This window comes from Cetorhinus maximus, chromosome 12 (assembly GCF_964194155.1).
Source record: "Cetorhinus maximus chromosome 12, sCetMax3.hap1.1, whole genome shotgun sequence".
Classification (NCBI taxonomy): Eukaryota; Metazoa; Chordata; class Chondrichthyes; order Lamniformes; family Cetorhinidae; genus Cetorhinus; species Cetorhinus maximus.
Window position 1 is genome coordinate 96,098,211 of NC_135890.1, and position 12,980 is coordinate 96,111,190.

The 12,980-nt window shown below is 40.6% G+C and overlaps 1 protein-coding gene across 2 annotated transcripts in view; it reads right to left on the reverse strand.

Moving 5' to 3' along the window:
* Positions 1-238: 238 nt before the first annotated feature.
* The window catches only part of setd1ba (SET domain containing 1B, histone lysine methyltransferase a), a 144,288-nt gene continuing 131,546 nt past the window's right edge, over positions 239-12,980 (reverse strand). For both annotated transcript variants that reach the window (XM_078554148.1, XM_078554146.1), the window contains 4 exons: positions 12,404-12,541; positions 7,750-7,869; positions 3,381-3,518; positions 239-2,617 (listed from right to left, as the gene is read on the reverse strand). In XM_078554148.1, the coding sequence (XP_078410274.1) occupies positions 2,444-2,617; positions 3,381-3,518; positions 7,750-7,869; positions 12,404-12,541 (570 nt within the window). In that variant the 3' untranslated portion in view covers positions 239-2,443. The remainder of the gene's footprint in view (positions 2,618-3,380; positions 3,519-7,749; positions 7,870-12,403; positions 12,542-12,980) is intronic.

Here is a 12,980-nt window from a genome sequence, read left to right on the forward strand (position 1 = left end):
AATTAATGAATAATCTTTGTACATTTTCAGTCATTTAAATCTGCAATATAGTACAAAAGTTTTTCTAACTGTAGCAGAGACAGAGAAACTTCTTCTGTTTGTTATACAAGGAAACAGCAAACAGCTCAAGTGTTTAACCTGGTAATTAAAATAAATCTCTTAACCTGAGCCTAGAGAATGCCACAAATATATGTACAACTCTTGAAATTACTTTTTCAGAATAAATGACAACATCCAGTTTATCTGTAAGAAAAGGTCAGTATATTTATGGATTGCTTTATAAAAGGTACTATCATACATTGTTACATAGTAATGAATTCACAAAAATATGAAGAAATATTTACAAGTAAAACACAACCACAGAACAGTTTCACTTTCATCAAAATGAGACACTTAACACCAGTTTCTATTTGCACAAAACAAAAACACTCAAATTCATTTGATTCCATCTGGAAATTTGCAAGCACAAAATAATCCCTACATCACCAAAGCAGAAACTGTAATAAAACAAAACCCTAGAGCTAACAGGTGTATTTCTTGTTCTTTCAAAACTTTTCACACCTTGACCCCTCTGAATTTCACCGGGTCCCCCATACCCCACTTCCCTGAAGAAAAAAAAACCCAAACACTTTTAGGTTTAACCCTTTCACACACCTCTTCCTAGCTACAACCAGTCACAAGACAGCTTGTTCCCAGCAAAGTGATGAAGGAATTGTATTCGGTCAAGTGTTAAAGACTGATAAAAGTGACAAGATAGCTACAGAAACATCATAGGTTTATGAATAAATATATTTTTATGAGTAATGATTTCAATGAGAAATTATAATTTATTTGTGCCAGAATGATTAAATACAGTGATGATCAGAGAGCTACTGTACATAACGTTGGTTTACGAGGATATATTGTCCAGGGAACAATCAAATAAAATCTGGTAACCTGGTATCTATGAGTGAAAGGGTTAAAATAACAGCATCTGTACAATATTAGGAAAAAACAAGCAAAATGAGCTAGTTTTAAAATAATAACCCTTTATTAGGTACCGAGTGTCCCTTACAGTGTTTTTGAGAAAAAAATTACAGTGGATATTAAGGAGGAACTAAAAAACTTTGATATCCAGTTTATGCTTGGCTAACACACATATAAGGGATGCCATTTTTTTCTAATTTCTGTACACTCCTTTCTTCCTCCAAATAAATACAATTTGCACAGCAGGTATCAGAGATGAAAAAGTCTGACCTTTTAACATTTTCACTGTATTCCTTAATGCTTCCAATAAATCTAGGTAATTGATAGAGGTAATATTTATACAGAATTTACATGATACAAAGCTTGACACAAGCTGAAAAAATTGCTACCAGCTCATTGTTAAACATTTTTTTAAATTTGCCTCCTCTAGACAGAGTTGTATTTCAACAACCCAAATTACAATATTCACTTTCTTAATAAATTATTTACAAGCTTTTGAAGTACAAAGGAACCAGCAAAATTCTTTTTATTTGAAAGGATATGTTTCTACAAGAAACAATGTTCAGAGAGGAGAAACCCGGGTGCGCTATGTACAAGATGAAAATTGAGCTCAAAAAACTTTTTTTAATGTTTACATGTTTGAAATGATCCCTGAAAACTTCACAAAAATTATAAATGAAATTTGTTGTGAAAATTCTGTCAGAGGTTAGAAAGTTTTTTTGTGTTTTTTTTTCCTGTAGATAGAAATTATTTTGTACAATATAAACAACAGGAAGAGAGCTCTCTTGGTTAGGGATACCCACTACAGCACAAAAAACCCTGGAATTTTATACAGAGAAGGTGATTACCAATAGTCACGTGCAAGTCTGAAAGCGAATAGTGCACAAAGCCTCCATAGGCCAAACCCTAGTGCATTAGCACAAAAATAAAAATTTGCTAAGCCAGCATATCTACAATTTGCAAAAAAAAATTGTTAAAATTAAAATATGTAAAGGAAAATAAGGGAAATAAAGCATTTTTAAAAAGCACCAAACTTAGGTTAAACATACAGGATGCTATTGCTGAGGCCATAAATTCCCATCAACTACTTTAATTACTTGCGTAGAAATGTCTCTTCATCTGCAAACCATAAACCTTTTCAAGTATTCAATGGCCATTTCTTCGCATTTTCTCTTTTTTAATGTATAAAAGAACTCAAAAGAAAAAGTAGCAGCATTCACTTAGGCGGAAGGAAGAGTGGGGACCCTGCTCCACTGCATGGGACCTGGGAGGAAGAACTAGTACTGTACTAGTTTACTGTGACATGAAGTGGTAAACACCTTTCTTTCCAGAGGAAGAGCACCTGAATCCTAAATGCAGTCCCAACACTTATGTGCGTTTTAGCCTTAGGTTCAGCAGAAGTGCGAATTGTTGGTTTGGCAAGTGCAACCACATCTAGGTTACCGCTCTCAAATGGAGCATCTCAGACCAGTCCCTTTCAATTGAGGGTTCCTCTACAGTGTTCTGCACCACACAGACATGGAATTTTCACATCTTCAATGGGGAATTTGTAGTCATATGTGATCTCCTCATTCACATTTATCTGCTGTTTGGAGTAAATCACTATCTTCTTTTGCGACTCCACTGTGATAACTTTAGCGTAGCAATTCGGCTGTTTATAGAGAAAAGGAATTCAGGGTTAGGAAGGACAGCACAGTAGTTTTGTGACCAAGCTTGTTTCTAGGATTTCTTCCTAGGCCAAGACTGGCTGAAGACACCTTCAGTTTTAACAGATATTTCTTTAGTCCCAACACTATTTTCTCAACTTGAAGAGAACATCCATCAATAATTTCCAAAAATCATTACTGTGTCAAACATTCAAGTCTAAAAGTAAATTCAGTTTATCCCAGATATGTTGTGCAAGCCTCCGGCTTGGTTAAAATTTAAACTGAAGTTCAGAGTTTAAGGAGCAGTTTTGTTGTGTGGCATTCGAGTAAATATAAGGTTCTGGTTCACAGAAGGTAACTTCCAATTAGATCTCAGCAGCTTAGACCTGTGAATTGCATTTCTGTAGATTACAAGAAATGCAACTACTTGTGTAGCTTCTATTACAGCAACAAATCAGCAACAAATGTAAAGTTGTGCCAATCTATTGCTGTCTCAAAAAAACCTGCATGTGATAACATTCATTGTAAAATCAGCAAATCAAAAGTTTGGCAGCTGCTGCCTTGTCTGCTGAGTATTTCCAGGACTTTCTGTTTATATTTCAAAGTTTGGCAGGATTTACTATTAGAAAATTAGTGATCATTTGATACAGTTTCTAGATTATAATGTATAAACATTCAAGTCAAATTAATACTAGCTTCTGTTATGTATTAAATCTTACATGTTAAAATTTTAACAGTTGAATACTTTTGATAAACATAAATACTTACATTGCAGCTATGATTGATAAATCTGGCAAAATTGCCACACTTTGTGGCATCAATAATGGAATCATGGTCTACCCTGAACATGTAGCTACTTCCAATTCCCTCATCCTCATATCGCTTTTCTCGCATGTCTGCGATAACCTGAAGGGAAAGAAAATCAGACATAGGTAAAAAAAAAGGGATGAGGTCCTAAAAGCAGAATATAGGGAGTTAGGAAGTAAATTGAAAAGTAGGACCTCAAAGGTAGTGATCTCAGGATTATTACTAGTGCCACGTGCTAGTCAAAGTAGAAATAGAAGAATATATCGGATGAATATGTGGCTGAAGAGATGGTGTGAGCGGGAGGGTTTCAGATTCCTGGGACATTGGGATCGGTTCTGGGGGAGGTGGGACCAGTACAAACTGGACGGGTTACACCTGGGCAGGACCGGGACTGATGTCCTAGGGGGAATATTTGCTAGAGTGGTTGGGGAGGGTTTAAACTAAAATGGCAGGGGGATGGGAACCTATGCAAGGAGTCAGAGGAAGGGAAATCAAGGACAAGAACAAAAGACAGGAAAGGGAATAAGAAAAGTGATAGGCAGAGAAATCAAGGGCAAGAATCAAACAGGGCATCAGTGAAAAATAGTGGGAATGGGACAAGTAATGTTAAAAAGACAAGCCTTAAAGCTTTGTGCCTTAACACGGGGAGAATTCGCAATAAAGTGAATGAATTAAGACCATAAGACATAGGAGCAGAAATTAGGCCATTCGGCCCATCGAGTCTGCTCCGCCATTCAATCATGGCTGATAAGTTTCTCAACCCCATTCTCCCGCCTTCTCCCTGTAACCTTTGATCCCCTTACCAATCAAGAACCTATCTATCTCGGTCTTAAATACACTCAATGACCTGGCCTCCACAGCCTTCTGTGGCAATGAATTCCATAGATTCACCACTCTCTGGCTAAAGAAGTTTCTCCTCATCTCTGTTCTAAAAGGTCTTCCCTTTACTCTGAGGCTGTGCCCTCGGGTCCTAGTCTCTCCTACTAATGGAAACATCTTCCCCACGTCCACTCTATCCAGGCCTTTCACTATTCTGTAAGTTTCAATCAGATATCCCCTCATCCTTCTAAACTCCATCGAGTATAGACCCAGAGTCCACAAACGTTCCTCATATGTTAAGCCTTTCATTCCTGGGATTGTTCTCGTGAACCTCCTCTGGACCCTCTCCAAGGCCAGAACATCCTTCCTGAGATACGGGGCCCAAAATTGCTCACAATATTCTAAATTAACCGTGCAAATAGGTGTAGACAGGTATTATATAGTCGGGATTACGGAGACGTGGTTGCAGGGTGACCAGGGATGGGAACTGAACATCCAGGGGTATTCAGTATTTCGGAAGGACAGACAAGAAGGAAAAGCCGGTGGAGTTGCATTGCTGAATCAGCCCTCTACCATTCATGCTGGCATTCTTCTGAAGCGACCGTGGTAAACTATCCCATTTCTTCCTTCCCAACCTGTCAACAGCTTTTCATACACTTGAACACAACATCCTCCTTCAACCCCTCTCCACCATCATCCACCTGGGTGGTTCTTCCCTTGTCTGGTTCCATTCCTAGCTATGCAGATGTAGCCAGAGAATCACCTGCAATGGCTTCCCTTCCGATTCCTGCTTTGTTAGCTCTGGAGCCCCGAGGTATCTATTCCCAGCCCCTCCTATTTCTTACCTACATGCTGCTTTGCTGACCCCATCTGAAAGCATAATGCCAGGTTTCACATATATGCTGACAACATCTACTTCACCACCGCTTCTCCTGAAACCCTCCACTGTCTCTGATTTTTCATGCTGTTTGTTCACGATAAAGTACTGGATGAGCAGAAATCTCCTACAACTAAATATCAAGAACAAAAGCATTGTCTTTGTTCCTAGCCACTGATGCCATCCCACTCCCTGGCTACTGCCTGAGAATCAAATAGACTATTTGCAGCCTTGGTGTCCATTTTTTAAAAATTCATTCATGGAATGTGAGTCATGAGCAAGGCCAGCATTTGTTGCCCATCCCTAATTGCCCTTGAGAAGGTAATGGGTGAGCTGCCTGCTTGAATTGCTGCAGTCCATGTGGTGTAGGTAAAGCCACAGTGATGTTAGGGACAGAGTTCCAAGATTTTGACCCAGTGATAGTGAAGAAATGGCAGTATCGTTCCAAGTCAGGATACTGTGGCTTGGAGGGAAACTTGCAAGTGGTGATGTTCCCATGCCCCTTTAGGTGGTAGAGGTCACGGGTTTGGAAGATGCTGTCGAAGGAGCTTTGCAAGTTACTGCAGTGCATCTTGTATATGGTACATACTGCTGCCATATTGCCAGTGATGGAAGGAGTGAATGTTTAAAGTGGTGAATGGGGTGCTGATCAAGTAGGCTCTTTTGTCCTGGATAGTGTTGATCTTCTTGAGCGTTATTGTGTTTATTGAAGCTGCACACATCCAGGCAAGTGGAGAGTATTACACCACGCTACTGACTTATGCCTTGTAGGGAAAGATTTTGGAGAGTCAGGAAGTGAGTTACTGCAGAATTCAAAGCCTCTGAACTGCTTTTGTAGCTGCGGTTTTTATTAGGTGGGTTAAGTTTCTGGTCAATGATAAACCCCAAAATGTTGATGCTAGGGGATTCATCAATGGGAATGCAATTGAACATCATGGGGAGATTAGTTAGATTCTCTCTTGTTAGAGATGGCCTGATACTTGAGTGGCATGAACGTTGCTTGCAACTTATCAACCCAAACCTGAATATTGTCTAGGTCTTGACGCATGCAAGCATGGACTACTATCTGAGGGAGTTGTGAATGAACACTATGCAAGCATAATCAAACATTCCTACTTCTGACCTTATGGTGGAAGGAAAGACATTGATGAAGCAGCTGAAGATGGTTGGGTCTAGGACACTACCCTGAGCAACTCCTGCAGTGATGTCCTGAGGTTGAGATGATTAGCCTCCAACCACCACAACCATCTTCTTTTGTGTTAGTTATGACTCCATCCAATGGCTAGCCCCCCCACTCCCCATTTCCCATCGACTTAAATTTTGCTAGCGGTTCTTGACAAATGCTACCTTGATGTTGAGGGCAGTCACTCTCACCTCACCTCTTGAATTCAGCTCTTTTGTCCACGTTTGGATCAAGACCAAGTGGTCGTGGTGGAACCCAAACTGAGTATCAGTGAGCTGGTTATTGCTGAATAAGTGCTGCTTGATACACTTCTATCAGGTCCCCTCTCAACCCTCGCTGCTCTAAGGAAAACAACCCCAGCCTATCCAATCTTCCTCATAGCTCAGACCCTCCAGCCCAGGCAGCATCTTGGTAAATCTCCTCTGCATCCTCTCCAGTATATCACATCCTTCCTATATTGTGGTGACCAGAAATGCACACAGTACTCCAGTTGTAGCCTAACCAGCGTTTTATACAGTTCCAGCATAACCTCCCTGCTCTTGTATTCTATGTCTCTGCTAACAAAGGCAAGTATCCCATATGCCTTCTTAACCTCCAGGGATCTATGGATACGGGCACTAAGTTCCCTCTGATCTTCAGTACTTTTCAGGGTCCTACCATTCATAGTTTAATCCCTTGCCTTGTTAGCCCTCCCCAAGGGCATTACCTCACACTTTTCTGAATTGAACTCCATTTGCCGCTGCTCTACCCACCTGACCAGTCCATTGATATCCTCCTGTAATTTACGGCTATCCTCCTCACTATTTACCACCCTACCAATTTTCGTGTCATCCTTTCCTCCCCATCTTCCGCCCTCCATAAACCTGAACTCGTCCAAAACTTTGCTACACATACCAACTCCTGTTCACCCATCGCTCCTTTGCTTGCTGATCTGTATTGACTCCCGGTCTGACAACATCTCAATTTTAAAATTCTCATCCATGTTAGCAAATCCCTCTATAGCCTCATCCTCCTCCAGACTTGCAACCCTCTGCCATCTCTGTGCTTCTCAAATTCTGGCTTGCATATATCCCGATCTTAATCGCGCCATTGGTGAAATGTGCTTTAAGCTGCCTGGGCCCTAAACTCTGTAATTTCTCCCTAAGCCTCACCCTCTCTACCTCCTATACCTCCTTTATGACAATACTTATAACCTATCTCTTTGACCAAACTTTAGGTCATTTATTCTAACATCTCCTTATGTGACTTGGTGTCAAATTTTGTTTGATAATGCTCCTGTGAAGCACCTTGGGATATCGTACCATGTTAAAAGTGCTATTTATGCAAGTTGTTGTTAACAGTCTCAAGCACGGCTAGAAGCAATCCTGGTATTACAAGTTACAGAGGGGCAAACCAAACATTTTTTTACAACTAAGGGATAAATATATAATGAGAAACAAACTGGTCCTTACCTGTCTGATATTTTGTCCAACATATTCAATGACCATCTCATCTGCTGCAATGGGTTCCATGGCAAAAAGCCCCCATTCATGGATATGACTCTTGGCAAATCTCAACTTCTTCCTACGGAACTGTAAGTGACAAGTTGCAATGAAAACAGGTTTCTGAAAATAAAATCATCTTGAAAAGAAAAAAGCCTTTTGTAAGCAATAACTAAAACACGGACATGCACAAAACAGTAATATTCTTTGCAATCCATATCTTGCGTGTTATGACCCTTGACCAGAGCCCCAAGTTTTTGGTAAGATTTGGTTAGGGACCCATAACATTTTGTTTAAAATAGACAAAGTCTGAGATTCAAGACGCTTACTAAGAGAATAAAGCCACAAGATTCCACAGGTTTAGAACAAACAAAAATAAACTTTACTATACAAGATCAGGAAGATAAAATAATTTGCAATATCTGTCTTATACTCTTTTAACATTCAGGGTTGATATGAGGTACATGTGAATTAACAGGCAAACTGTGGTTGAAAACACCACACTGCACACTAAATGACAAATGCAACCAAAACAGAGTCCACGGATTTCTCAACCCACCCAAACATCAGTAAACACTAAGTCAACCAATCTCACTGAAACTCTTGTCTCTCTCACAAAGGATTCCATCTTCACCATCAAAGATCTAACTTGGAAATTCTCTCCGAAAGTCACTCCAACAACAGCCTATCTCACAGGGTTTCAATCTCATCTCCCGAGATTCCACTTCCCTGGATTCCCAAATATGCACTCGAGTACCAACTCACAAGCATAACTTCAGCTCTTCGGCTGCGCTGAGCTGAACACTACTGCTCAAAAGGAGACCTTTGCCCAACGACCCACAGAACGGAGTCACCAACCTTTGACTGCCTTCTTGGATCTTCAGGACTTCCTCTAGCCCTCTTAGATTACCAGGGCTTCCCCTGAGCCCTCTTCACTTATAGTCTGTTAACTGCAGCCCTTTTCCTACTTTTTAACTTAACTGGGACCTCTTCCTGTTTCTGTCTGGGACTCTTCTTTTTGGGTCTCCCCTTGTCCCCTCTCCCTTTGGGACCTCTCACTGGGAAACTGGTTTTCAATGGTGCGCCACTTCAGGTCACTTGACCCAGGTTTTTGCAACATTTTTCTTCATGTACGGCCAGGCTGTGCCAGTCCCCGGCCCAAAGAACTTAAAGATGCAGATCTGCGCATGTGCAGCCTGCTCCTGGTCTGTGCAGGCATGGAAACTTCAAGATCTGTCAGGATTTGGAGTTCCTGACCCCTGCTCTCGACCTTAGTAAGTTGACTTTCATAATATGCTTCAAAATTGCACACAATTAGATAGGGAACAGCAGCATAGTGATCATGTTACTGGACCAGTAATCCAGTGGCCTGGACTAATGATTCAGAGGTGTGAGTTCAACTCCCTCCATGGCAGCTTTGGAATTTAAATTCAGTTAGTAAATAAGCCTGGGATAAAAAGTGAGTATCAGTAACGGTGACCACCTATCGGATTGCTATAAAAACCCATTTGGTTCACTAATGTCCTTTACAGATGGAAATCTGTCGTCCTTACCCAGTCTGGCCTATATGTTATAATGTGACGGATTTTTAACTTTCCCCCTGAAATGGCCTAGCAGACCACTCAGTGAAGGACGATTAGGGATGGGCAGTAAATGTGGAATTGTGGTGGTAACGCCCACATAGAATCATAGACTGGTTACAGCACAGAAGGAGGCCACTCAGCCTGTCATGTCCATGCCAACTCTCTGAAAGAGCAACTCACCTAGTGCCACTCCCTTGCCTTTTCCCCATAGCTCTTCATGTTTTTCTCTTCAGATAAATATCCAATTCTCTTTTGAAGGCCTGGATTGAATCTGCCTCCACCACACTCTTGAGCAGCGCATTCCAGATCCTAACCACTTGCTGAGTAAAAAAGTTTTCCTAATGTTACTATTGCTTCTTTTGTCAAATCATCTAAAATGGTGCCCTCTGATTCTGGATCCTTCCACCAAAGGGAACAGTTTCTCCCTAGCTACTCTGTCCAGACCCCTCCTGATTTGAGCACCTCAATCAAATCTCCTCTTAATTTTCTCTTCTCCATGGAGAACAACTCCAGTTTCCTCAACCTATACAACAGCTGAAGTTCCTCCTTCCTGGAACCATTCTCATGAATCTCTTCTGCACTCTCTCTAATGCCTTCACAGTTTTCCTAAAGTGTGGTGTCCAGAACTGGACACAATACTCCAGCTGACTCCGAACCAGTGTTTTTAATCAGGTTTATCATAACTTTTTAGTTTTGTACTCTATGCCCCTATTTGTAAAGGTCAAATTCCTGTATGCCTTATTAGTCGCTTTTTCAACCTGCTCCACCGACTTCAATGATTGTGCATATATACCCCAGGGCCCTCTGCTCCTGAACCCCCTTTAGAATTATACCCTTTTTAAAATATCGTCTCTCCTTGTTCTTCCTACCAAAATGAACCACTTCATATTTCTTGGCTTTAAATTTCATCTACCACTTGTTTGCCCATTCCACCAACCTGTCTATATCCTTTCGAAGTTTAACACCATCTTCCTCACAGTTCAGAATGCTTCCAAGTTTTGTGTCATCTGCAAATTTTGAAATTGTGTCCTGTACACCGAAGTCTAGGTTATTAATATACATCAAGAAAAGTAGGGGCCCTAACATCGCACGCTGGGGAACCCCCACTATATACATTCCTCTAGTCTGGAAACACCACTCACCACTATTCTCCGTTTCCTGTCATTCGGCCGTTTTGGTATATATGCTGTTATTATCCCTTTTATTCCGTGAACTCTAACTTTGCTGATAAGCCTGTTAAGTGGCACTTTATCAAATGCCTTTTGAAAGTCCATGTACACCACATCAACCGCATTAGCTGCCTATCTCTTTCTTTGCTTCTCTTATTTGTTTTTTCACTTCCCCTCTAAACCTTCTATATTGATCCTGGTTCTCAATTGTGTTATCCACCTGACATGTGTCACATGCATCCTTTTTCTGATTCATTTTAATCTCTTTCTTTCATCATCCAAGGAGCTCTGGATTTCTTTGCCCTACCTTTCCCCCATATAAGAATGTACCTTGACTATTCCTGAACTATCTCCTCTTTATAGGTAGCCCATTGTTCTGTTACAGTTTTGCCTGCTCATCTTTGATTCTGATTTATCTAGGCCAGATCTATACCTACCCCCATTGAAGTTGGCCCTTCCCCAAATACTAATTTTTACTCTGGATTGCTCCTTGTCCTTTGCCATAGCCAACCTAAACTTTATGATGCTTTGATTGTTCATTTGTTTTCGCCACTGCCTTAGTGGGGCCATTAACATTGTTTTGCTTCTTCTCTAGCTTTCTTCAAACCTCCCTCAGTCCACGTCTCAATGTTATCCACCTACCCAATTTTTCTTCTTCCTCTTCTGTTTTTACCCTCAATTTCTCTTTCAATTGTTGTCAGGACAATGTCTGTACTTGGCTATCTTTCTGTCTCTAACTGTACTTAGCAACCATTTTGATTCCTCAGCTTCTAATCTTGATCTAACCCACTCACTTATCTTTCTGTCCATCCAGGTGATTCTGTGCAGCTCACTATCACTATCCCCTAAATTTTCCCCTACTGACACTTGATCCAATTGACCCCATCTCATTCCCCCCCCAGAACCAGATATGCAATACCTCATTCCTCGTTGGACTGGAAACATACTGATGTAGAAAATTCTCCTGAACACTCCCTAGAAACTCTTTCACCTCTCTGCCCTTTACACTATTACCATCCCAGTCTATGTTAAGATAATTAAAATTCTCCATTATAACTACTCTTTAATTCTCATATAGACCAAATAATGCATGTTTTGACTTTTTAAAAATGCATTTTCCTTTCGTACTACACAAATCCACGTTTTGTTTCCAACCTAGACTAGGAATAAGGAACAATCAAAAGCTGCCACCCTGACTCAGCTGGAGGTAGTGGAGAGCTAAACCACATACAGTAGGTAGATCCCAGATGTGATCCCCAATTTGTACTGAGTTCGCCAATCTGAGCCAGGGCAGTGGGAGTGGAAGCAGCCTTCTTGGTTTAGAATATGGAAAACTGCACATCAAGCTCAGCTGGGGTTAAATAGCCTGTTGACACTTGCCGTCCAGGTTCACACATTAAAAATGGCTATTGGGGCAAGGGTCCAGGGAGAGTCCAGCACCCATGAAACCATTACCCAGCAGGAATGATTGAAGAATTTCAGGAAAAGAGAGGAAGATAGAAGAAAATAAAGAAAACGTAAGTTGATTATTTTGAAATGTTTCTAACTTAAAATGGATTCTTTAAGCATAATTAACTACCCACAATTTTCAGCAAGACATTTAAGTGGCTTAAATATATTAAAACAGAAACGAACTAACAGAAAGATCATGGTCATTACTGAGAAAGTCAGCAGTGTTACAAAAAACAAGATGTTTCATTGCAATTAGTTTACCTGTACAAAGAGTACTTTCAATTTTGATCTAGCAGCTGGTGCAGTTTTAATGAGAATGAATACATCCAGTGTGTTAGAAATGAGTGTTGTAGTTACAGCTCTGTTAAGGGGAAAACTACAGAAACTACAGCCAAAATTAATGGAACTGAGATCACAAACCTTCAGCTGATTAAATTTAAGGAGATCACTATCTGCAGGTAAACCACCCATGAAGGATGACAGGAGTCTGCGCTGCTCTGACCGCCTTTCTGAGCCTGCTCGAGTAGAAGCGTGTGGTTGGGCTGGAATACTCATTCCCTGTTTGAAGGAGAATGCATTGTTATAATTTGTCCGACTTAGAGCTGCATTGTAAAACACACTTTACTCCAGTACATCAAACATGAAGAATTTGTATAATTAGTTATTTGCCTCATACATTTTTGTTGCTGAGTATAATGCAAATTATTGGCTTTCATTGCTTTGTTTGCCAGATTGCTATAAAGCACAATATCACAAGTACATGTCTCCAAAATACAACAGCTGTCATGTTCAGGGTCATTGTAAAATTGTGGTGCTGTTTATAAATCATTGAATTCATCAAAATCACCCTCCTCTGCTCATTAAATGACTCCTCACTATCATCACTTCTAGTTCCTACCTGATCGATGGTCTAGGGGATTCAACACTGCTCCATACTATAGATTGGAAATCTTTGTACAGTTTAGCAAGAATAGGATTCTCATGCACAGCCTGTGGC